The following is a 25,234-nucleotide window of genomic DNA, read 5'->3' as shown; positions in this document are numbered from 1 at the left end:
TGAATGATGAAGTCTGCAAATAGGAAACCAAAAAGGAAACACAGCACCACTGTGTGCGAGTGTGTCCAGCTGTATAAATATTAGCTACGCTTTAAACACGGCACTAACACTTATGGTGTTGATTATACTGTAGAAGCTGTGCTCTGCTCCATCAAGAAGATTTCAGACATGGACATTTTTCACTTTCCCAGTGAAACGTACATTGTTAACAACATGTTGATTTTTAAAGCTCTTCACTTTCCCCCATTTAGTAATGCTGTAGCCTAATTCCAAATTTACCAACATGCAAAATCTTAAATGTCAGTTTTTAGATTCCATTCAAATATATTTTAATCCTCCTGAATCTAGCTCAATTCCATGTACATTCGCATTTACACCTAATTGAAGCAATTGCAGCATATCTCCTTGAATATGAGCAGTTATAAAAGTTTTGTATTTATTTTTTTTATTTGATAGTTTGTTTTTATTTCATTTTGACTTAGTTTTAAGTAGTTTTTATAGAGCACGTTTGTCCTTTCTAGCTTGTAGTTTCGTAATAATGCTGCATTTTATTTTAGTTTTAGTATTAGTTTGAGTTTTTTAATAGAATATTTGTCGAGTGCAAGATAAAAAAAAAATAGGTCACCAAGTGTTATGTAATAAAGAAGAAGAACAAGGAGTGGAAACTCCACGCAAGTCCATAATGATTCAATTGGCCAAGTGTAAGTACGCCCTAAAATGCTCTGGAAGATGTCCCAAACAGCTGCATTAGGTTAGTGCAGTCTTTTCACCATATTCCTGTGGGTAAAAGGAGCATTTGAAAAGTCTCCCCCACCCCCGAGACTTTTGTGTGCATGTTTGCTGCTCACCATTTGTGGTTGTTTTCAGTAGGAAAAGCGAGCATTTGTTTCAACAGCTTCAAGTGCATATCATTAAGTAGTCCTAATTTTGCTGACTGCCCTTTTGGTACACATTAAAGGCAGTAAACCTGTCACCCGCCTTGAAGGGGGTCTAAAAATAAGCTTGTTTAGCCCTTCAGGATTGTTTAAGTGCTAAACAATGATCACTACAGCAGGTCAAGAGATTTGCAATTGAAGTATAAAGAGTGTGGTTCAAGACAAAACAGATTTTGATGGGTTTGAACAAGGTGGCAAGATGGAGCTGAAAAGAGAGAAGGAGGTCAAAACACACGAAGGGGCTTTTAGAGTAACCACAAGTGATTCAACTGAATCATGAGGTGGGTTTTTTTCCATCGTAGTCACATGGGAAATATCTCCAAAATACAAAGCTCTGCTGCACAACCTAATGTGTCCTCCTGGCTTTCATAAATCACATAAAATATCCGACTCTGCTGGCTTGAATGGATTACCTGGCCTACATTTAAATACCTGACTTCTTTCTGCAGAGCATTCACTTTTTTCCTCTACAAAACGTAGCATTCAACTGGATCAAAGTGGTGGCTCACATCCGCTTTGAATTCGGTCAAACACTGGAGGAGAGGTGATTACTAGGGCAGGAATTGTTGAGCAGCCCACCTTTTGAGTCAACCGCATACAAAGGAATCAAATGTGAGGCCGTGTGTTCGATAGCTAAAGCTTGGCCCCAATTAGTGCATAAAATATAAAAAGACGCTGAACCCTAGAACACCAACCAATCTACAACAGAATGCTGGAAAAAGAAAAGAAATTGATGTTTCAATGCAGTCTCACAAGTCTACCCACATCCTAATTTAAATGTTGTGGAAGGACTTCAAGAAACGTTTCGTCAAGAACCCGAAAACATCATACTAAAAATGATGACTTCCAGTTGTCGCTGAAAATAAGTGTATGTAATAAGCTAATGTTTTGTTTTCATTATGTCCTTCCTGATATGGTTTCAGGTTGTCATCGCAAATGATCAATTTTGCAAAGTGCCTTTTTAGAGCAAATGAACCACTTCAGGGAGTTCTTGATTTCTGACGGATTTGATTTGCGATATCTGTTATGTGCCTTCGATGCATCTGTAAGGCAGAACAGGCCGCGTTTGGTCCTGTCTCTCCAGTTACCTGGTCTTCATCGCTGTTGACTCCCTCGAGGCTGACAGAACTGTTTCTCTGAGACTGATTCTGAAAGACACAGGTGGAGAGAAACAAATTTATGCGCATGTGAAAAACTGTGGTAATTAGGTGGCCCATGTAGTGGGACAACCAGCGTGCATGTTACCATGGCTGCTTGCGATGACGTGTACTCGGGGGGACTGCAGGGTAGTCCGTCGTCCTCCGACATGGTTCCGGCATCTTCTGTCCTCTTGACACACATCAGCGATGGAGGAGAGCCCAATCTGATGGCCTGTTTCAGTTGGAGCTGCAATTCCATGAAAATATCAATATTTGGTATTGAGTCCCAGCGTCCACATTTTGAAAGTACAAAAGTAGAAAAAACAAAACAAACGTGTGCATGTACAAGGGGATTTTACAGGGGGTTCTCGATACCGCATACGGCATTTTGAGGTTACAAATGAAGTAGAACTGGTTTGGTAAGTGGTGCAAGAATGTTGTCATGCTTAATTACCATCATATATGGGAAGTTCGACATTTTATATCTAGGCAAATACGACCCAGATGAAAAAAAAATATACAACTGTATACAACCAGCATCTTTTTTTTTTTTTTTTTTTTCTTTTTTAGGACAATCGGAACGGCTTGATTACGATTTTTTCAAATCCGATTGTGGTCCTAAATTGGATATGCAAGGGAATTTTTTGGGATGCAATCGCAGCCCCTTGGCCAGGTCACATGTATCAGTCATTGGCATCATCCGGAACCCAAAATGCCCTCCGCGTGGGAGGAGGGAGCGTGCGAGCTGGGAGATCAAATCTACAAACTAGTTTTGAGTAACAGTATTGACTTTATCTCTTACTTGAATTGATTCCCACTTAAAAGATGATGAATAAAGTGGACATTTCATTGATGGTGAAAGTAATAATTCAGCCACTATCTTTTTTAGTGCACAACAATCATTTTTGTGAACCTTGTCCACTGAACCAGCAAAGAAGACGTGCACGTTTGCAAGTATTTGATCGCTGTATGAAAATGTGACTTAACTTTAACTTTGTTCAAATAAATGAATATTTGCCTCCGTGTAAGTCTTGCAATAAAATTGTATTGTGTATACAAACACATTGTCAAAGTAAAAGGGCGACCTAGCGCTGGCCCTCGCAGCATTACACTTCACAGGCAAGTAAAAACAAAAAGTCCTAAGACAAGCCAAAAATATGGAACAAATTAATGAAATTTTTAATCATTTTATCGGAAAAACATTATTTGATTAGCTTGGTCACTGAACCAATTAACTGCCAATTCAAGGCACCACTGCATTTACTAAAATTGTGACTTTTCAACTGCATTAGTTGAAGTCATTAATAGACTACAATGCATTCTGACTTGTTTACAATGAACAAAAAAACGCCACCTGGGAGTGAAACCGTCACAAACTGAGGACCTCTGTAATGGCAAAAGTGAAAATAAATAAATTCTTGTAGAAATTGGTTTTGTAGGTTTTGAGTACTGTATTATCTCAACACAGTTTTTGTATTGGATCCAATTACATTATGCTGGCTTTCTAACAGTGATGTATTTGACAGCAGATTTTTTTTCAAGCTTCGCTAGAGTGCATGCAGTGGAATTCAATGATGGAGCCCTTTATAGAAACATTCGCATTGTGAGAGGCAACAAATGACTGTTTGAGAATGTCGACCCATGTTAACATAGGACAGTCTCGCTGGTGTAGAGTATGATTAACAGTCAATGAATCGCTCATAGAGTCACTACAGTGGGGTAAGTGTTTCATTTTGGCAGTGCGCGTGCGCCCGTTTGCCAGTATCACAGAAACTAGAACGAGCATACTTTATCTGTTTGCTGGATGTGACTCTGGTTTGCCAATCAGTGACTCATTTATCAAGGTGCAAAACAAACACTGCATGTCATCATTTTTTATTTTTTTTTATTACCAATTTCTGTAGGAATATTAATAGTAGCATGGATTTAGTGTCACACTATTTCCCTTGAAATACATTGAATGTCAAGGATACTTGAAATATCTCTAGAATTGCTATAAAACCATTGATATACAGCATTAATTATTCATTATAAGTGTAAACATTTGTTTAGCGAATAAGTAAAATGATGTACTGCTACTACTACCATATATTTTCCATTTCATCATACAGTAAATAGATCCGGGCAAATTACTATGTACAATTGCACTATATTTCAATCACTCATCTGAAATAAAAATGTCATGAGATCTTAAGTAGATGCAAGTGTTGGGATGTGATCCGACGCGCTCCAAAACGCACACATAAAAATAATACTTTGACCTGGATCATGTGGTGGGCAAGCATTCAAAAACAAGGCCACTATGTGGGTGGCAAAATGTGCAATCTTTATCCAATGTGCAGCTTGCTTGTTACATAATATGTTTACACCGAATTAGGCTCCTCATGTATCAGAATAACAGGCCAGTTCAGAGTTGAGGTTGCGGTCAAGATTTTTCTTGATCAAATCCTTCAAAAGCTTCGTTTCGGGAATGTGGAAATATTTTACAAATGACCCGGTCATTCTTTCAATGATGTTCCACTGGTTTCTCTTGTCTGAAAAACACACACCGTGCGAAACAAGAGAACGTTTCTTCGGTGTCAAATCTGCTTAAGGGGTTTCATTGTGGAGACAGCTTAGAGAGGCAGTTTAACTGGGGGTCAGTCTCTCGAAGTTTTACGTCTTCCTTCTGTAGACACTTTTAGAGTGGACAACAACACATTGTTCAGTCAGTCTGCTCTCTTCAGCATCATTAAAATGTGTTTGGACACTTTCTATAGTTTTAGCTCTGACCTGAATTTACACTATAATTGGCGCATCAAGATGGTAACACTATACAAACACACGCTTACATGAGCAACCTTTACTGGTATGCTTGTTGTGTTGTTACAGCCCCATCGCTGAGGTATAATCATGATAACATGAAGCGGCCTGTTTTTTTTTTGTTTTTTTAATGTATGCCGATGATTAATTTTTATGAATGGAAAAGCCTGAATTGCAGACTTGTTGAAGGAAATGCCTTTCGAGCTCAACATCGTTTATGGGGGTAGATCATTGGCCCGGTTTCTGGTCAATTGCCATGGTGACGTGAGAGTCGCAAGCGTACCTGAAGAGATTTCACTTTTCCATGAATGCTGTCCTGCGAAGCACCCAGAGCCTCGTTGGCCTCCGACGAGTCCGAGACAAAGACAGAGTCGTGTGATAAAGCCTTGCTGCCCAGGCTAATCTTTGACCTTTGGAAAAGGAGGACATGAGGGGGGAAAAAACAAACAAAAAAAGTCACAACAAACCAGACAAAGCATTTTCTCCTCTACTTCCTTATGTATTAAAGGGACATTTCCTCTTACTAGGGTGTATTCTTAGAGTTTAAAAATGAGGTATATTTATTTATTGAGTCACACAAGGAAGTGGCAGTAACACTTTTTTTTTTCAAAAGAAAGGAAATTAGGACTGTTGTGACGAAGAGATGCTCCACTGCTTAAAACAAACACAGGAAAAAGCAGTCTTGCATTGCAGTGAGACAGGAAGATCAGGAGATGGACACTTAATATGACTTTTGCCTCCCAATCGATGTTTAGTTAGGTAATACGTAGGGAAATAACACTTCACTTGAATGGTGACTACGTTTTTCCTCACAAACATTTAACATTCCTCTGTGCATAGATGAAGATCAGTTATAGAAACGGAACAAGCCTAAAATAATCCGAGATTAATGGAGTTGTTTTTCAGCACATTTTATACAAAATTAGTAAGTAAACTAGAAACACTTCAAGTTACTTACAGTTAAAGTAAAATGACCCAAATAAAGTTATTGTATTGTATTGTGCAGTTGTAATTTCGTTTTGGAAATATGTTCTTTGGAGTCTATAAATTGATTAATTAATTAAATCTTTAAATTCCACTGTGATGTTATGTAAGATGTTGAGAGAGATAGAAACATGACAATTTATTAATATCTGTAATAAAAGAAAAAAATTAATTTTGCTCCATTGTGTAATAGGCTTTGTAAAAATGACTTTTTAGAATTTTATAACAAAATTCAACATTTGTTTTCATTACGAATGGTAAATACTTAACTTTATTAACCTTAATCCATTTTCTATTGCACTTATCTCCCACTTATTGACCCGCAACTGGTCCCAGCTGGTCACCAGGGATTCGCAAGGCACGTATAGACAAACAATCATTCACACTTGCATTTGCAGCAGTATATGCTTTAGAGTCTTCAATTCACGTAAAATACATTTTCTGTGGGAGTACCCAGAACAAACCCAGCAATCATGGCCAGAACAAGAAATCTCCAAATGTTGGAACGGATCAGAGATTCGAACCCCGAACCTCAAAACTGTGATAGAGACATGCTAAGCATTAGCTCATGGTGTGGCCCTCCTCTCGTCAACATTTTGAGTAAAATTAAAAAGTGCAATTGGCATCTAAATATAATCAAAACTGTATTCCTACTTGACTGACATTAGCACACATTCAGCAAAGCCATATGAGCGTGTGTAAATATGCGCGAGTATAATCTTACCCCCTTTCCTTCTCCGAGCGACTGAGAGTATTGTTTTCGGATGTTTTACTGATATTGTCACTCGACTGGCTGCCTTTAAGGTCTGCATGATCTCCTGATGGCTCCTTTTTCTTCTTCCTGACGAAGAAGTTTTTAAATGTTTGGAACTTGGACTTCTTCTTTCCTGAAAGGACACATGAGACGAGCATGTTTGAGTGATGCTTGCAGATTTTTTGCTCTCCTGTTGATCATCTATTGACTCATTGAAACAAACACCACAGTGGTACTTTAATGAGGCAATTACACACACAGCATCTTTACCCACTGCCAAAATATGAAGTGCAGTTCCCGCAATTTGCCTGTAGGTAGGCACATGAAGAAAAACCACATGTTCATGTGTGTTCACACAGATAAACACAACCCACGTGCTGTTCAGGGCTTCCCAAAGTGATTGTGGCTCCATTAGCACTGCAGTGGAAAACTCAACAACTCTTTTATAACCTTTTAAACAGTTACAACGTGATTGTAGACGGAAGGACACAAATGTGTGTGGTGCGGGATAATAGTTGAGTTAAGCTATGAGGCTGATTTTTTTAAGACATGAGCGAATTGACTACTTCAGTGTTGTACCCTCAAGTAATTTGATTTTTTTTTAAATAGCTAGTAATTAAATGGATAACCTAATTCTAACTTATGAATATGAATCATTGGTTGCTCCACAATTAGAGCAACACAACCATACTCGCCCGTGCCTACCTAGCACACAAAAAAAACAAAAAAACAGTGCAACTTCAGATTTGCCTGAAGACTACATTTAATAACTAATTAGAGGTGTAAGCTACATGAAAACCAGTTGGAGGAGAAACATATGGTGCGTGCTCAATGAGCTGCAAGCCGCACATTCACTTATACTTAATCTATTGAACGCGAAAGGACAGCACCTGCAGCTGTTTTAACTCAAAAAGGTTTTTACTTGCTTACTTTCATCCAGGAAGGTATAATAGGAATCATAATCCATTGGTGTTGTACAAAACGAATCGTCATTGACGGCGGCATTGATCGGCGCAGATCCTATAGCAAAGCTAAGAGGCTAAGCTGAGGACAAGGACTGTCGGGAGCAACAGGCTTTCATTTGCCATGTGTGATAGCATGAGAGTGTTTTCTAAATTGTGTGTCAAATGCAGATTTAAATGGACCTTCAACTTTTGATATGAAACTCAAATGTGTTCAGTCTACAGCCCGCCCCCCCAAAAAAAAACAAAACAAAAAAAAAAAACGCAAGAATTGGCCATACTGTTCATTAGTTTAGGAGGGTAGTGTACAGTATAGGTCATAGACAGCCCACCTTCCTGCCTATTCTGGTGCATTAGCTAGTTATTTGAATTAACTAAAGAGACCCTAAGAGACACCAGATGTCAAAGTTCTCCTTCGGGAAAACTGTGAGTCATGAGGATATTTGCTTATGATTTACGTAATTCTAACAGAAAGGGCTCTTTTGTCCGATAATCTAGATCAGGGGTGTCAAAGTCATTTTTGTGGATGGGCCACATTGTAGTTATGGTTTTCCTCAGAGGGCCGGTATGACTGTGAACCCATATAAATGTATGATCACCTTACATTATCACATACACACAACAAATTGATGGAAAGCCAGTCAGTAATTGGTAGTTCAACAATTCTTCAATTTATTTTATAAGGGGAGGATTGGTTACAAATAAATGGCAATATCTCATATCTCAATGTCGTTAAAAAAAAAAAAAAAAAAGTGTGTTAGAAACAGGAAGTTGACGCACATGATTTGCCCATTGAGGGCCACAGAATAGGAGGTCACGGGCCAGATCTGGCCCCCGGGCCTTGAGTTGGACACATATGATCTAGATTAAAATCTCTTTGAATTCCAAACAAAATTTTACTTGTTTAACATTTTATGTTTGGCTTATAAAATATTTTATATGAATCACATTTTACTCATCTGAGTCATTGTGTATATCGGCGAATCCTTGAGCATTCCTGCAAGTCTTGATTGAACTAAACAGTTGAAAATATGTTAGGAATTTGAGGACAGGCACATTTTGGCAATCTGTATTTCACATAGTTGAGCTAAATTAGCTATATTTTTTGTCAAACAAGAAGGAATGTATTTTTCACAGTCATTTTTGCGTGTGTGGGAATTTTTGCAACTAATTCTCATTTTCTTTGTCTGTGGATAGCTAAAGTGGATAGCTTTAGCTACACTCAAAGAGCTTGCAGCATTCTATTTTACTTACTTTTATTGTTTATTATTTCAGGTACAATACACCACTAAGGTAAATGTCTGCACACAAGAAACGCTCATACAATGAAAGGTCAGCCTGTGTAACTGTAGGAAAGAAATGAGATATTGTACCCAATTACAGTCTTTCCTTCACTATCATTACTTGCACACATACATGTTATCATTTGGTGTGATGGGAATTGACCAATAGAACTCGCAGTGGGAAAACTGTGACCTTTGACAGGGGAGAAAAAAAAATAAAATAAAGGGAGGTAAAGCACATCAACACTGACATTGCATCAGCATGTTAGGAGTGAAACTATGAGGTCATCTTGTATCTGAGCGCGGTTGGCCACATGACTTTCAAGCAACCGCAAAGACAAAATGTAATAAACAAACAGGATGGAGTTATGAGTACTAAATAAACACTAATTTATTAAAAACAAGATTCAATACACAGGAATGTTTTTTTTTTTTTTTGACAATGTCGCTTGCAGGTAATCTGTATGGAAAATTAATGGATGGATGAAGATCCATTTTAATCGATTCAAATTCGATTAAAAACACACACACACACACGGAATAGTCTGTCTCAATGTGCAGCCCAGCCCGTACTACATGACCGGTCCCCGGCCACAGAACATTCTATTAGATGACAGAGGGAGATAAGTCATCTGTTTCGTTCCATCACTGCCACTGAACACAGCAGGACATAATGTGAGAGGAGTATACAACTCTGCCTCCTTGCTCCAATCATAACATCAGCGTGTTTCATTTATCTGTGTGACAATGTGATGTGCTTGGGGATGTGAGATAATCTGAGGCTTCTGTGCTTCTTCATTTCCTGCTAGCAGCAGCAGTAAGGCCATCAAAATATCGGCAGTGGCCTGGCATTCTCTGCTGTGTGTGACACTGACAAAACAGAATGTCTTCGGTAAACACATGTTGTGAGAAAGTAGAAAGAAAAACCCATGCAAGCACGGGGAGAAGATTCAAACTTCACACAAGAATTCCCGAGCCAAGATTCAAATCCTGGAAACTCTCGACTCCAAGATAGACATTCTAACCAGTGACCACTAAATCATCGCGCCGCCCGACAATAAGGATTAAAAAAAACAAAATGATAAAAATTTACATGTAATATATGATGTGTATGTGAGACATGAGTCTTTCTGTTACATCTATCTTTTTATTCAAATTTGAGTACATTTTTTGTTCTATTTATGTGACAGTTTAAAACCAAATCCTGTCGAGCAGGCATGGGCAAACCAGGACCCAGGGGCCACATGCGGCCCGTTAAACGTTTTAATCTGGCCCGCCAACTTAAATGAAATTAATAAACCTTGATAATGTTTTGTTTTCTAAATACTGTGTTTTTCCCAAGACATGTATATTGTTGTAATGCTTTTGTTTTCTTTCATTTAAAATTAAATGTTTTATTTTTTTTCTCCGATGAGGTGAAGTTACCAAAAAAATCCATCTATCTCTCCTTGTCCGGCCCCACTGTCAAATTTTAGAACCCATTGTGGCCCGCCAATCAAAAAGTTTGCCCACCCCTGTTGTAGAGTATCTCAAGGTTGACGAATTAATACATATTATAATCAATCAAATAATTAGGATATCAAAAGGGGTGGTCATGTTCTGGTTGATCACAAGAAAATTTCACAGAAATTTTCCATGCAAGTTTAAAATTGAGAATTTTAGAAATATTCCAAATTGGAAACTTTTCATACTTTATGGTAATTAATGGGAATTCATTGGGAAGAAAGAGTAATTCAATGGAACCGTTTTAATTTCATGAATGAATATAATTTTTTTGTTGCCATATAAGGAGACACCCATGCCAAATACATAGATGTCTTCATGTAAAACAAAAATACAATACAACCATTAAAATGTAGACATTTATATTACTCAAGGCAAAGCCAGGAATTTGAATCAGTATCTCTTATATAGTTTGTTGTGTTCGGTGAATGAATCTACCTGAGCACTCTTCTGCAACTTCAGCAGGCTCCTGGTTGGCCATCACATCTGGAGGTCCTGATGCCATGGCGGCAGGCTCACTGCTGGAAAAGAGATGAGCAGGATTTATTTCACAGAAATGTAACTATTTGAATCCATGTATGGAGAGTGATTGAGGTTGTGGGAACAAAAATAAAATATATATCGTCGAATAAACATACTGAATGAGTTCTATTTGAGCTTGAGTGAGCCTCAGCGACTGTAGCGGCCTATTCGCTTGGAAGGGGGCGGGACTCACATGATTGCAACGTGATTCAAGTGTAATTCAAGTGAAAGGAGTGTCTCGTGGCCGGATGGATGGGACAAAACTATTTTCAGTTCCGACATGGAATTTCTATTTTTACTACAACGCAAGAACCTCAAACAATCAAGTTCAAATAATCCCACGGAGGCATCTGAGTTATATTTACCATCGCCTGCTGCCGATGCCCATGCACTGTAGCTCAGCCAGAATTGGGAAAAACAAGTCCATATTAAAAGTACCTGCAGTTTCTTTTCAAATGTATATCTCACTACAGGAAGTTTGTAACATATTTGGATGCTCGTTTTCCTTTTGACATCACAGACAAATTGTCATGTCACAATGATATTTTTAGATGAGCTTTTTCTTGGTACTTGAAGTTTTACAGTTTGATTTGCCTCAGAAGGGTGATCACCAGTCACATTGCTGTGAAAAGAAAAAGTTCTGTGCAGTACAATGCTTCATATGACTCAACAGTCTTTTAAAAAATGTGTTGTGAAATTTGAAGTATTATTCAATTCAAAGTCTTTCGGGAATGTCAAATTTCCATTATTGATACATTTTGGGCACTTTTTGAATCACTTCTGAATCTAACAATATCATGTAATATAAAGAAGCACTGTTTTATTATTTATAAGAACCTGATGCAAATGTTCTACTGGTAATTTCTTTTCCTAAAGTTGTTTTTATTTATTTATTTATTTATTTTTAGACGGTTTACAAGTTGACCCGTGCCATTATGCTTGTTTCTATTTTAAAGGTGTTTTTTTCTTTGATGATTTGGGAAGCAGCCAACATGCTTCATCTGTGTTTACACATCATTCTAGCAAATGGAACATTGTAGAGTAGATCAACATGATGACGGCCTATCAAAAAATAAATTTAAAAAAAAAAGGAAAAAAAGAAAAAAAAACAAATGTGATCGAGCCCTTTGCAAAAATTTCCCATTTTACACAGCAGTGAGATTTAGTAAAATCAAGTTTTAAACAGCGTTTTATCATGTCACACAGACTTTAAGTCAGTAATGAGCTAAAAAGCAGTGGTACAATCTCTTCCTTGTAGAGGCGATATAAAGGAAACAATAAGGTTCGCAGGAAAGACCATTGTGAATCCTCGCTAACATGAGTGTAAAAAACGAAAAGCGATACAGCATAAAGCATTGAGAATAACTGCATTGTTCGAAAAAAAAAAAAAAAACGCACACATTTGACCAATGTAACATGATTTACTCTTAAACCTGATCTAAAATGATTTCTAAGACCAAGTAAAAAAAATTCAAAGAATATTTCATTTTGAGTTCGTCTTTTTTTTCTTTGAAAATTTGTAAGGCCTGTGTTTTCGTAAATGTGAGTGTGTGTACACGTGTGTGCATGCTTGTGAGCGTTTAGCTTCTCTTTTGGCTATTGGAAATGGGGAACATCAGATCTCGTGACTGGCTTTAAGCCTAAAAGTGACTTTATATCTGTGCTTTTTGACCAAAGCAACAGTTAATTCAAACCGCAGGGCCGCAAAATTCAGCAACCTGACGTACAGCCGGATCAACGTGGCAAGATTGTCTTTCGAAAAAGACCAAATAAATACTCAAGGCTTTTTTTTTGATCGACCACATCACAAGATTCAGTCTTTCAATCTCCATCTGGCAAACGCAGCGCGCCTCGGTTCTGATGGTGAGCTCTTCATATTCCTTTTCACTGAAAGTGGGTATGCGCTCGACTGCTTTTAAAGTGATACATTTGAAGTCACGCATGTAAAGTGCCTGTGATAGAAAGTCGAGGTTCGTAATTGTCATACGGCGCAGCGCCACGACTTGACTGCTTGCGCTGTACTTTAGGATAGAGCGGTTCCACTTCAGGTTTGAAGGTGACAGCAATCCACATTTTGAAACTGTCATCAAGTTTCAAAACAAATCCGGAGGTTTAGACATCTGTGGTTTGGTTAATTGAACGCTAGAAACGGCAGTAACAACAACCGACATGCTTCGCTTGGCATGCATTTGTCGACCTGTGTCGAAATTAATACTGAGAGGCACAAACGGACACAACAAAAAGTCTTGTATACAAATGAAATCAGGTCATAGCTCAGAATTTTTACAAGTCCAATCTGATCATTCTGTGACTTTTTGGTTTTTTGACTCTTTGTTCATGACTGTACGTCCAAATGCGGATCCAAGCAAAATGCACCCCATGTATTTATTTTGTTTAGGTCAGTGTACTCAATGTAAAATTTGAGAGGCATAGAGAGTGCTTCGAATGGCTACAAAGACTGATGGAATGTGAGATAAAGTAGCAGCTGCTAATCTTCTAAGAACTCACTGCATTCATTGAAATGATCATCTGGTTTAGGCAAGACTCCCCATCATTTCTGTTCAGTTGAGTCATTGCAGCTGGATGCAAATTGTCTGACAATCGAGGGGAATCGACAAAAACATCCACTACATCCCAACATTTTCTATCCTGCCCAAACAATTTAGGTTGTCGGAAGAGCTTCATGGGGTACGACAAGACAGAAACCAAGTCTGTGAGGTGGCTGCAATTGGTGCACAATTGTGATTTCCATCATTTTTGGTTGACGTTGAATGAAACTCTAATGATAAGATTTGGTGGCAAGGTAATGAGACATGTTCAAAAAAACTTGTTGTGAAGTAGACACACTAAAAAGTCAAGATGACGTCAAAAGCAACAGATCAATAATTCTGCTTATTTCTACATTGCAATTTTTTTTTTGTGTGACTGTTCTGCTTTTTTGGGGTACGCTTGTGTGATGTGTCATTGGTTTTAGTCATTACAGATGCGTTTACATGGCAATGAAAAAAAAGGAAACTTTTTTTCTTTTGTTATGGAAATGTTGCACACATAGATGACAAAAGTGTCAAACCTATCTTGAAAACAGTTCAATGCAGTTTACACCAGCCAAGACTAAACACAATTGTCAGCATTTTGATAGAAATGACACATTTTCTAAAACTTGATCTTTTCAAAGCATTTCTAAAAACGGGTTTTCAGACTCCAGAATATAACTTCCATGCAAAGGAATGGCTGAACCTGAACACTTTTGACCTTTTGTTTTCAGTTTAAAACTGTATTGCATTACAATCCCAACTGCTTCTTCAACACAAATGACCAAAACCAAACCACTTGACCCCCATTTATGCAAGTTGTACATTCAAAATTCATTTTTTTGTGCTTTAAAGGACAATTAAAATTTTGCACGTCAAACGTCCATAGTACTGTCCAGTCCTAGAAATTCAAAAAGATTCATCACCCAATTTTGTGCGGAAACGTCAGGAAGCTGGGGGTCTAAATAACTGACCTTCGCCCACTTCCAAAGCTGGCTCCCCATGGCGACATCCTCCGCTTCATCTATGAGAAAGATGAGGAACGATGAAGATGGATGGGAGAGAAAGGAGGAGCAGTCACGATGAGGTCATTCATGAAAAGCAAAGGAAATGACAGAATGTGAGCTTATGAGAAAACAGTGGGAACAAATACGGGCGAAAGAGCACCAGAGGAGACGGGTTCACAGATGGGGTTGTGGGAAAGAGCAACATGAAGAGAAAGAAAAAGCAGTTAAATAAACTGACGATCAGCAAGAGGAGAAGGGAAGCAGACTTACAGTAAACAGAAGAATCCTTCCACCCTAAAGCACCAATGTAGTTTGGAACCAAAATTGGCATCAGGCCCAAAGTGGCCCCTTAACACACTAACTATCTGACCAGTCTTTTTTTTTTTGCCTTTTGACCAGCACGTTGTTTTGTGTGTTGGATGGGGTGTTAGTCGAAACAGACATTTGCCAGCTTCTGAGGCGGAACAGACAATGTACCCAGTGTGACGTTTAATACCTGAGACCCACAATACATTCTGTTGAAAACAAACGCCATATATTTTTATTATTATTATTATTATTATTATTGTGGGGGGGGGGGGGGTCCATTGTCATGCTTCAAAACTTTTCACCTGAAAGATAAAAGCGAACAAATGCTGGCTTGACTGTTGCAATACGAAATGATTTACCACTTTACTTGGAATGCAGGGTGAAAGCTGCTAGTGATTTTTTTTTCAGAGCAGTGAGGAAGTGAGTAGAATAATCAATTTGCAGGGACATAAGTAGCAAGCCCTGCTCAAAGTACTACAGTGAAAAAGAGTGACAAAATGGCATCCGAGCATTACTTTGCTATTAGAACAGGATTTGGCAACATCTTATATTTTGGTGCCAAAGAACAGGAGTGGGTTCCAAAAAAAAAAACAAAAAAAAAAACAACAAAACAAAAAAAAAAAACAGATGGTTGAACACTGCAACACATCTAAAGTTAAGGTCAGAACAAACGCAAGATGAACGAATCTGGCGGCGTGTTTTCATATATAGTCAGGACCAGTTACTTGCCGGCCGGCGCAAGTGAAGCAAAAATTTTGCTCCTTCGCTCAAATCATCGTGCTCGGATGACGTGAACTTTTGCCTGCGTCGCGCCAGTGACAGCTAATTGGCGTCAAGAACATATTTACTATGTCACTTTCAAGCCTAGCAAAATCAAGTATTAAAAAAACAAAAACCAAAAAAAAAAAAAAAACACACAGACACACTCAACGGGATGAAATAAAAATTATGTGGGACTATATCACTGCAATTTCTGGGATCGAGAATACAGCCGGATTCCTTTCCTGACCGTGAATCCCTAAAAAAGAAGCAGTCATGGAGAATGGGGACCGATATTGATTTAGCACTAACACAACCACACCAGATTGACTAGTGATGATCTAATTTTTGTTTCTCCTTTTAGAGGAGAAGAATTTCCTCCTCTCTGCTCGAATCAACTGATGTCGAGTTATCCCCGCGAACAAACACACGTGCGTAGTGATAATTCACATTCGGTCTGAACCAAACAAAAGGTTCTTGATTAAGCCGAGAAATGGCTTTTTGGATCACCAAATATGTCAAAAGACATTACGGAAACAATACAATTGGGAAGAACAGTGAAAATGTATTTATTGTGAATATATCTTTGTTGATATAATAAATGATATTTTAAATTACACGCATTTACACATCCAGTATGTCGCCATAAGAATGTTTTATGCTGCCTTTCCACTGCCCAGTACTAGCGAGACATACTTGTGTAGAATTTAATTTCGCTACCTCTGGAAACTGCGAGAACATGTAGGAGAAAAAAAAAGCATCTCCAATATAGTATTCGTCTTTGCTGGGTTTGCAGATAAAACATATTCAAGTGGAGCAAGTGGTGTTGCTGTGTGATCACATTTGTATGTGTATTTTAACAAAAGGTAAACAGCGACCAGTCCAGAGTGTAGTCTGCACTTTTCGCTTTTTGTCGACTGGGATAAGCTCGAGGACCCGACAACCCGGAACTGCGTCATTGCTACACAAAATGGATGTATCATCGAGACCCTCTTGTTTTTCTTGCAAATTTCCTGAAACTTTACCAGGGTTGGAATTCCAAATTTAAAACAATTACCCCAATGAATATTGTCAAGCTGCACACATATCATGGGAGAAAACACTGTCATAAGAGCAAGGCCCAAGAGGGCCTTGGGTGGGTGGGCACTGTGGGGGGCCGAAAGGAAGGCAGGATAAAGGGGCCATCAACTTAGGGGCATGCGAGGTCAAACATACAGGATGTGTCGCTGAGATTGACACAGGAAGTGCCCAGTTTATGCAACAAAACACTTGGGAGCCATTGTTGCACCACTGGGTCAAGGTGCTCAGGGGAGTTGGGGTTTTAAAGAACTTGATTTGATTATACACTTAATAACAAACCAACTTCGGAAGAGTGGGAAATGTTTTGCTACAAGAATATGTTGAGAAAAAGGAGATGATTGTGCATCGGGCAGTGTAGAAGGTTCCCTCTTGTATTGCTATAAATTAATCTGGACAGAAGATGACCACTCTGCTAGCACAATTGAATAATGGTGGCAACCAGGAGTAAGACAATACATCGTTATACAGAAAAAGTGTTTTTATTATGTTCAGAAATGTTACAAGATGGTGTTTAAGTTCACATATAAAAAACAAGTTTCGGCATTCTGGAGGTCTGAAATGTTCACTTTGTGCAAAGCTATAAAATGCAAAACCTCAAAGGCCACATCGAGGTCTTTAGAGCTTGATTTTGTCAGGCATAATTAGGCATCTGATTGCTGTCTCCCAAACACCCCACCCCGCAAGATGACTGCCTAATAACTTGGAGTTAATTAAAAATAAATTCAATGTTCTCTTAAAACCACCATAGTGTATTACTGAGCTGGAACACAACAACCCCTGTCTAGGCAAGAGTGTGTGTTTGTGCCAGAAATCTTACATAACAATGGATTAGCACATAAATGCCTGCCTTTATTAGGCCGATAAAATAACATCAGTTTCGCATACAAACACGCAGTATAAAGGTTTGCGTCACCGCAGAAGGCCAAATGAGAATCACTGTGTGCTCGTTAGACGCATGTAAAAAAATTACTGCCGAAGGGAAGGATGTGTGCAAACAAATGGTCAAAAGGGTGTAGCTTGTTCTTATGGTCCCTGCCTGAATGATGTAACACAAATCCAACCTAATACGCCTTAATTCCTCAATGAAACCAGTGTCACCGGACTTGATGCACAACAGGCGTACGCCACTTATTAATGAACAATTTTTACTGCCTCTCAACTTCCCTAAATGATATAAAAAGAATAAATCAGGAAATGAAAATCTATTCGGCTAAACCTGAATAAAAAAGGCTACACAATGTAAAGTCACATTACTGCATAATTCAATGAGGCTATCATAATCCTTTCCCTAGCTTCTCAGGAACACAAACTTGTTGCTGTGGTGTGAAGAACATGAAACAGAGTCCTTACAGATGAGAAGGTGACAGTAAAACAATCTTCTTTAAACCTACCAGAGGTTTCAAAATATTTCACGGGACACCGAATGTGCACAATGAACAACAGCAAGAGCGGAGACACACTGAACTGTGCGTCATCCCAAAACACACTCATACATGACATTTAGTGTATTCCTGAACACAGGAACCCCATTTGCTTCCGCAATGTGGTCACTAGTTTTCCTGGGATCCCTCAAATTGACAAAAAAAAAAACATACAAAAGCTAAAAGGACTATAAAATAAAATATAAAAATGCAATACAAAACAAACAAGCAAGATACTGTAATACAGAAATCAGAAAAAACACACAACAAGTTACCATTACAGGTAGATAAGTAATAAATTTGATTACATTACATCCAACCAAGCACTATTGAACAGATTCATTTGCTTTTGAATTACTTTTTAAAAGATAATCTGCTGCTGGCGTTTCAAACATTAATATTATATAATGAACAGTTCTCATTCTAAAATCTTTTTGTGGCTTTGGTACCGTCACATGATCCATGTTCACTTGTCGAGTCTAATGTCCATGGCAACACCCTAAAAATGGAGTGTACCATTCCATATGATATTATACAATACATAAACATCAATAGCAAATATTTTAATTTACCTCATCGCTTAGTCTAAAAAGTCGGAATAAAGTCATCGAACCTTGCAATTAACAACTGTCTACATGAGCTTCATGCTTGTCATCTGATGTGCATCTTTTCGTCACACTGCATTTGAGACGCAAACCAAATTGTATCCCTGCATAGAAAGGCCAGATGAGAAGCAGAGGAAAGGATGTGCATATGGATATAGTTTGGTAATGTGACGTTGGTGATTCAATGATGAACCACAGGCTTTCAATTTACAAAAAGGGCGGGGATGCAATAGGAAATCGAGGTCGGACTGAGACACAAGGCTAATGCATAGGCACTATCGCTCTCTCTCCCTCCCTCTCTCTGAATGCCTCCTCTTCAGATGCCTATCTCCTGAAGCCAGTGACAAAAGGCCAAACTATCTTTCGTATTTTATTAGAGAACTCACTAATAATAATGAGTTGAATGTGCAGCACGATCAGTGTGACAATTTTGCACATGTAATCCTACAGTCACAAGGCAGCTTGGCCACGAGTCGAGCTTTTCAAATAAAAAGGCCTAAAACAAAGTGAACTAGTCAAGGCCTGAATAGCTGCGGGGAAATCACTCAATTGGAAATTTGAGGAATTTGCCAGAGAGGATATCCTCAACTGTGTTCTACTTCTCACTGGAACAATAACATGAGCTTTTACGATGTCTTCTACTCAGTACTTTGTAAAATGAAAATATACATCCGGTAGAACGTTCACTTAGACCTTTGTTACAGCTCTCTTACTGGTTCGGACAAAATCTCTGTCTTATCTGGAAGATATTGTCTACTTGTAAACACGTTGGAACGCTCAAAGGCACACATTTACAAACCGTTGTTAAGTTTGGGGCTTTTCTCATTAGGCACCTCCATCCAGCACATTCTCTTCTCCTCCACCACCTCCCATCACACACACTCCACTGCTTGAAATGCGAATGTGTTCTTAGCAACGGACCTTACAAGGACTCCAGACAGAACCTGACCAAACATTGCCATCCGTCACTCTGGCCTGTCTACTCTACATTCATTTACATCTGCATCACCGTTCCTGTTAAGCAAACTAAGCCGACTGCTGCGCCACTGGGCTTCTGCTTGTGCAGTTTAAAAAAAAAAAAAAAGAAAAAACTCCATGTAACATAGCAAAATTAAGCTAATTCCTAGTCTTTATAATGTGTTACAGATGTAGCCTTCATTGGTGCAAAAAATACATCAATTACGCCCTATCCCAATTAAAAAAAAATATTAAGCAGCTTTGCTTGTTTATTAAGAAAACAATAATGCTGGCATGAGCAGGCCCATTCATTGAAGAATTATTTGGGCCGTCCACTATAAGCTGATTTTTGTGGTCCATTTTCGGAACAAATTCATCTGGCGCTACCTCAGCTCCCAACTGCTTTGTGTCAGTGGTGAACGAAGAATTCAAAAGTAAAATAGCCTTCTGTTTCAATAAACAAAAGGTCGGAGAATCAGTCACAATTTTAGTTTGCTGGCCAAAGCAGTTTTACAGCTCCAGTGGAGCAACAGCATCATTCTTTGGGCAGCATTGTGTCACTTACTGTGACAATGTTGCATTGTTCAGAATTTATTTTTCAAGGAAAGATGCAAATACAAAAATAAAATTGTGAAGGTTCAGGATTTTTTTCTTCTAAATAACACATTGTCCTCATTGTCCTGTAAAAAGTATGTCAAATTTTGTAATTATTAAGAAAATAATCTACGTGCTAATGGGATGTCTGTAACGCAGAAACCACATTCACCGAAAAAAAAAATATATTAAAAAATTGACCTACAAAATGGGAACGGTACAAGAGTGGGAGTCATTCTGAACTGGAGCAGGATGGGATGGGAGTCTTTCACCGGGACGCGATAGGATTTTCTTTTTTATAACCATGACCTAGGACGGAATGGTGCGGGATTTTTCTGTGGGCGTAGGATGGGACGGAAGTGAAAATACACTCCTGTGTCACCTCCAACGTGTAACTGTTGGAAACACAAAGTAAACAGTAAAATTCTGTTATCTTACACCTAAAATGAATAAAAATTAGTATAAAAGTAATTCTTTCAAGCAAGCTATGCGGCTGTCTCGGTTAAACTACTCCCTCAGTTAGGAGCTCACTTTCTCTCAATGCGCCACATAATCAAACCAAATGTTTGTCTGTGTCATATCTGTCAAGTGAACCTTAAGCTTACATTGTTTTCGCGTCACGGAACTGAGGGCAAAAATAAAGAAGGTAAAACCGCCAGCAGTGCACACCACATCTAGTACAAAAATGACGCTTGATTGCAACTTAAATAACTCAAAGCGCTCATTATACTAAACCTCTGTGCTCCAATCACACTGCCAAGCCCACTAAAGTTCTATATATACCGTGTAACCAATTCAAAGCACAAACCGAAAATCACTGAGGGACTTCAGCAAGATCTAAAGCAAGCCATCAACCGAGCAAGAATATGACTGATGCTGAGTCATGTTCATCATTCCTAATTTCCTGCATGACCGCCACCTACAAAAAGCAGGCTCATTTCTCAAATTGTGTGACCAATCACTTATTCACAGTGTAAAAACAAACAAACAAACAAAAAAAAAATCAGTCCATCAGCTCTGAGTCATCCAGCTGACTGTCAGTGCCAACGACAAGTCATCAACTGTCTCAATAAACAAAGAAAAACAAAAGCATCATTAGCAAGCATTGTGGAACAAAAGACAGATTCAGCTCAGTGGGGTGACAACGTGCCCGACCAAGTTAAAACAAGCACACTTTGATGATTACATTGGAATTTTATTAGCAAGGTGCAAACCTAAAATTATTTTCCAGCGCACTCCAGCTTTTGTTTAGCTACTTATTGTAACGTGGATGAAAATAACATAGCAGCTACCGAGAAGAGACAAACATCTTGTTCTTGTTGCTAGACAAATATAGACTTGAAACTTACTTTTTGCTCTTGAAGCATCCATACATTCTGGCCGTGCTGAAGAGCGACTCAAATCGTGGTAGTAATAAGAAAAATATATCTTCCTCTGGTCTGTCCAACAGCAGAAACGGTTCAATTCCTTTTCAATTTCAGAGAAGCAATGACCTCTCTCTGTGTGAGATGATCAGTCTCGCCCCAGTCAAACCATCCTCGGAGGTTCCTCCCACTTATGGAACTTCACTGTAGTCAAATTACATACACAATTCCCTTTCACTAAATGTTGGCAAAAAAATTAAAAAAAGTGAAGGAGGAGGTGTGGCAGGAAAGCAAGCCAAACTTCAGCACTCCGGTATTTGACTGCACAATACCAGAAACTCATTCATTCTTTTCAAAAGAGTCCGGATTTTGTGAGTCTTAAAAAACAGTTTGGCTTTTTTTCTTTGGTATTTTGCGAGCGATCCTCTGAGGGCTACAGTGAAATGTTGAACTAAAGGGGAAACAATGGACTACATGACTAAGTGGCTGACTGCTGCATGCCTTGCTCCTCTCGTCCCGGTCACCATGGATGGTAATGCTGCAGAGGGAGGAGGGCAGCGGGAGGGCCGCAGGAGGGAGGAGGGCGAGACTACTCACTAAACTTCTTCGACTCTACTCTCTTCTGTCTTCCTAAATTGTGTATATTATAAATTCTTACGGCTTGGTACTTGTTTATAGAGCTTGGCTTGCTGCTTGTCTGTGGGTCTACTGCCTTCATCTTAGTCTTCACAAAGTTGGAAATGTGCTATTAAATGAACAAACAATATTGCAAATACGGAAAATGGGCTTTTTTTAATGGTTCGTACACTTGGAGTTGAGTCTCTTTAAGGCCCATCCATCCATCAAGTGTGAAATGAAACACCAAAGTAAATTTTTCAAGCCACTTTCTTATTTCTGTTTTGTTTTTTGCCGTATCCATGCACTACATACACGCGGTCGTAAATGCTGCCGTCACGGGTGAAAGTTGTTTTCATGGGCACTCACTTTTAATCCCACATCGCGTGTTCTGCTCCCGCAAGAAGCCACTCCAGTCCAACTTTCAGATAACAAAAGCTAAATTTGCTATCGGCCCATATGGGGCAATCATATATCGTGGACTTACAATTAATCTTACTTCTGTTAGCAGTGACATAAACACCTGCGAAGCCAGTCCATTAGTTGTCATGAATGCCAATTGCCTCCGCCGTGTTTGGCGCATGATGTGGTACATGCTTCGGATGTTTCTTTTCCTCCACACACTTTCTTTTCTCATCATTTTGAAAAAAATGAAGTTTGCTTCATTTGTGGACAGAATTCAGAAAGACTGTTTTTTTTTTTGTTTTGCTACATTAGATGCACAATATAATCCAATCCAAGAGCAGTATCTAATATTTGAACATTAAAGGTTGATACTGTTACGGATTTTTTTTTTTTTGCACAAATACAAGGGGACTGCATTGTACTTATTAGTGTTTGCGACATTTTGGGCTTCACAAAAGGAAGCACATTTTTTAAAATAAGGCAACAATCACTGCCTTTCATTTTACCATAGTTTGAGATTTCACCCCATTAGTTTTTTTTGGGGTACATTCCTAAAGTATAGATAAACTGACCAGTTCTAAACAAGATACTAATTTTCTCCAATTTTAATACACATTGGATATCATTAGAATGTGCAATAGGTCTTAATGTTGTTGCCTGTTGATGCATATTGAACGCTACTCAAAGTTCCCTGCTCCATTGTCATGCTCCACTTTAAAAAAAAAAACGAGTTTCCACTGTGCAGAAAAATCCATATTGTGGTTTGTATTGATGACTAAATGTCTGTGATGAGCCTTCCATTTATTGTGCAGCCAGTGAATGCATCACCACTACCAGAAATGGGACAAAAGTGGAATGAGCTGGAGGAGTATTGTGGTCATCCTTGTTCGATTTAACACAGACAAGGGACGCGTGACAGGCCTCATGTTACTCATTTGATCTGTCTAAGCAGGGGGCCAAGAGACTGCAAACGGCCCGCTGCAGCTGATCACAGTAAGTAGGGAGCTTACAGTAAATACCGACAGCAAGTACCGCTCCACAGGCTTATCGATGTGTGTGTGTGTGTGTATGGCCGTGAGGTGACATAAGGCTTGATCCTGAGCTGGCCTGTTGGTCCTACTTCTGTTCCACCCATGGTCTATCCTCTCAGATGCATAAGCATCCTTCTCAAAAAGTGGAGGACACTTTTAGTGAACTGGCAAGTTTACTAAAACTATTACAGGGTGGTTTTGACTCAGAAGAGGCAGATTTGCACTTGGTGGGTCAACATTTCAATGTTGTCGAAGGATTAGCGAGCTTTCAAAAGGAAAGACGATTGTGGAATAAAGCTCTGTCGACCCAGCGGTACATCAAACTTGGTCCAGTGACAAAAATACAGTGCTGGCTGGGATGAAAAGCACTGGAAATTGGAACAACATGAGTATCACCAAACGCAAGTGAGTTAAGTTTAGGCAAATTTCGCAATCCTAACATGCTTAGACTTAATCTTGTCTGCATCATGACTTCAAGAGAAAATATGTGGATGTGTTTCAATAGCACAATCTCCAAGGTATGTACCAGCATAACACAGCCAACAAGGACTTGTTTAATTTTCCATTAGAAATACACATGCATACTTTCAAAACATGACGATGACAAGAAAAATTTCAGAAGAAAGAAAGAAAAAGATGGCAGTTAAAACACCACAAGAGAAAAACAGCAATATCTGTCATAATGTGAGTGAGATTAGAGCAACATGATTGGACAACGAGAAAAGGCTTTTGGCAATGGATTGTAATTATTCATTTATTCCTGATCCATCATCATTGCTTTTCGGTCAATGAGTTATATTTAGTTATTTTCATTTATCTATGTTTATGATGCCGCAAACGTTCACTTTGTTCCAACAGGGCAAATTTCATAATTTAGAATATAGCTTTCCTAAATCAAAATTTAACATAACTGATAACTGGAAAAAAATGTTTTAAAATGAAATTTGTCTAGTCATTTTACTCAAACATTTTTGAGTCATCATCCACCTGGAATGCATTTTAAAAATGTTGAGCTATTTGAGAAGAGAAAAAAAAAATCTAAATTTAAAGTTTACGGTGAACTGCAAAACAAGCTTGCTTACTTTCATATTTACATAATGTTTGAAAAATGCTACATAGTTATACATATACACATGCAATGCACGCCCATCTTTGTCTCTGCGTTAGATGCTGCCTTTCCCTGCTTTGATTAACTCCAGATGGGATGTAATACCAAACCAGAAGGGCAGCCAGTAAAAAGAAGACTTTTGCCAAGACTAATAACCAACTATACATAAATGCGACTCTGGAACTAAGACAACACAAGCCCTTTTTTCAGAATGTTTCAAATAAAATGTCATGACATGTAAACCACAATCAAGCTTGCATTCAGTTACTGAAGTAGGAATGTAGGTCACAGTGAGCTGGCGTTCGGCTGCCACACAATACAGTGCATAATAATACACAGGTTAAACACAGCAACACACTCAGGACAAACACTGCCATTAGAAGTCATTTGGTGCCCTCAACAGTTTTAACTTCGTCACCTGCTGATAAACCTGCAGTGATGCCTGCTAAAAATCACATTATCACCTGACTAAGTGGTTGAATTAAACCAGAAGTTCCTTTATCAAGGAATGTCACTGCAGCAAGTTGAGTACAGTGGCATTTCCTACCAATTGGAATTTGGGGC

The 25,234-nt window shown here is 38.7% G+C and overlaps 1 protein-coding gene across 8 annotated transcripts in view; it reads right to left on the bottom strand.

Moving 5' to 3' along the window:
• The window catches only part of LOC148337964 (uncharacterized), a 42,936-nt gene that overhangs the window by 9,989 nt on the left and 7,713 nt on the right, over positions 1 to 25,234 (bottom strand). For 2 of the 8 annotated variants that reach the window (XM_088294258.1, XM_088294266.1), the window contains exons 1-7: positions 21,497 to 21,529; positions 14,390 to 14,439; positions 10,801 to 10,883; positions 6,585 to 6,747; positions 5,160 to 5,286; positions 2,181 to 2,321; positions 2,024 to 2,083 (exon numbers count right to left, since the gene is read on the bottom strand). In XM_088294258.1, coding sequence (XP_088150384.1) covers positions 2,024 to 2,083; positions 2,181 to 2,321; positions 5,160 to 5,286; positions 6,585 to 6,747; positions 10,801 to 10,883; positions 14,390 to 14,439; positions 21,497 to 21,514 — 642 coding nt within the window. In that variant the 5' untranslated portion in view covers positions 21,515 to 21,529. Of the gene's footprint in view, positions 1 to 2,023; positions 2,084 to 2,180; positions 2,322 to 5,159; positions 5,287 to 6,584; positions 6,748 to 10,800; positions 10,884 to 14,389; positions 14,440 to 21,496; positions 21,823 to 25,234 lie in introns of those variants that run through there. The other 6 variants (XM_088294261.1, XM_088294263.1, XM_088294264.1 and 3 more) reach the window with 6 other exon arrangements.

Source organism: Idiotropiscis lumnitzeri, chromosome 4 (assembly GCF_059441095.1).
Source record: "Idiotropiscis lumnitzeri isolate Australia: NSW breed Sydney's pygmy pipehorse chromosome 4, RoL_Ilum_1.0, whole genome shotgun sequence".
Taxonomy (NCBI): Eukaryota; Metazoa; Chordata; class Actinopteri; order Syngnathiformes; family Syngnathidae; genus Idiotropiscis; species Idiotropiscis lumnitzeri.
This window is presented reverse-complemented; position numbering and strand designations above follow the sequence as displayed.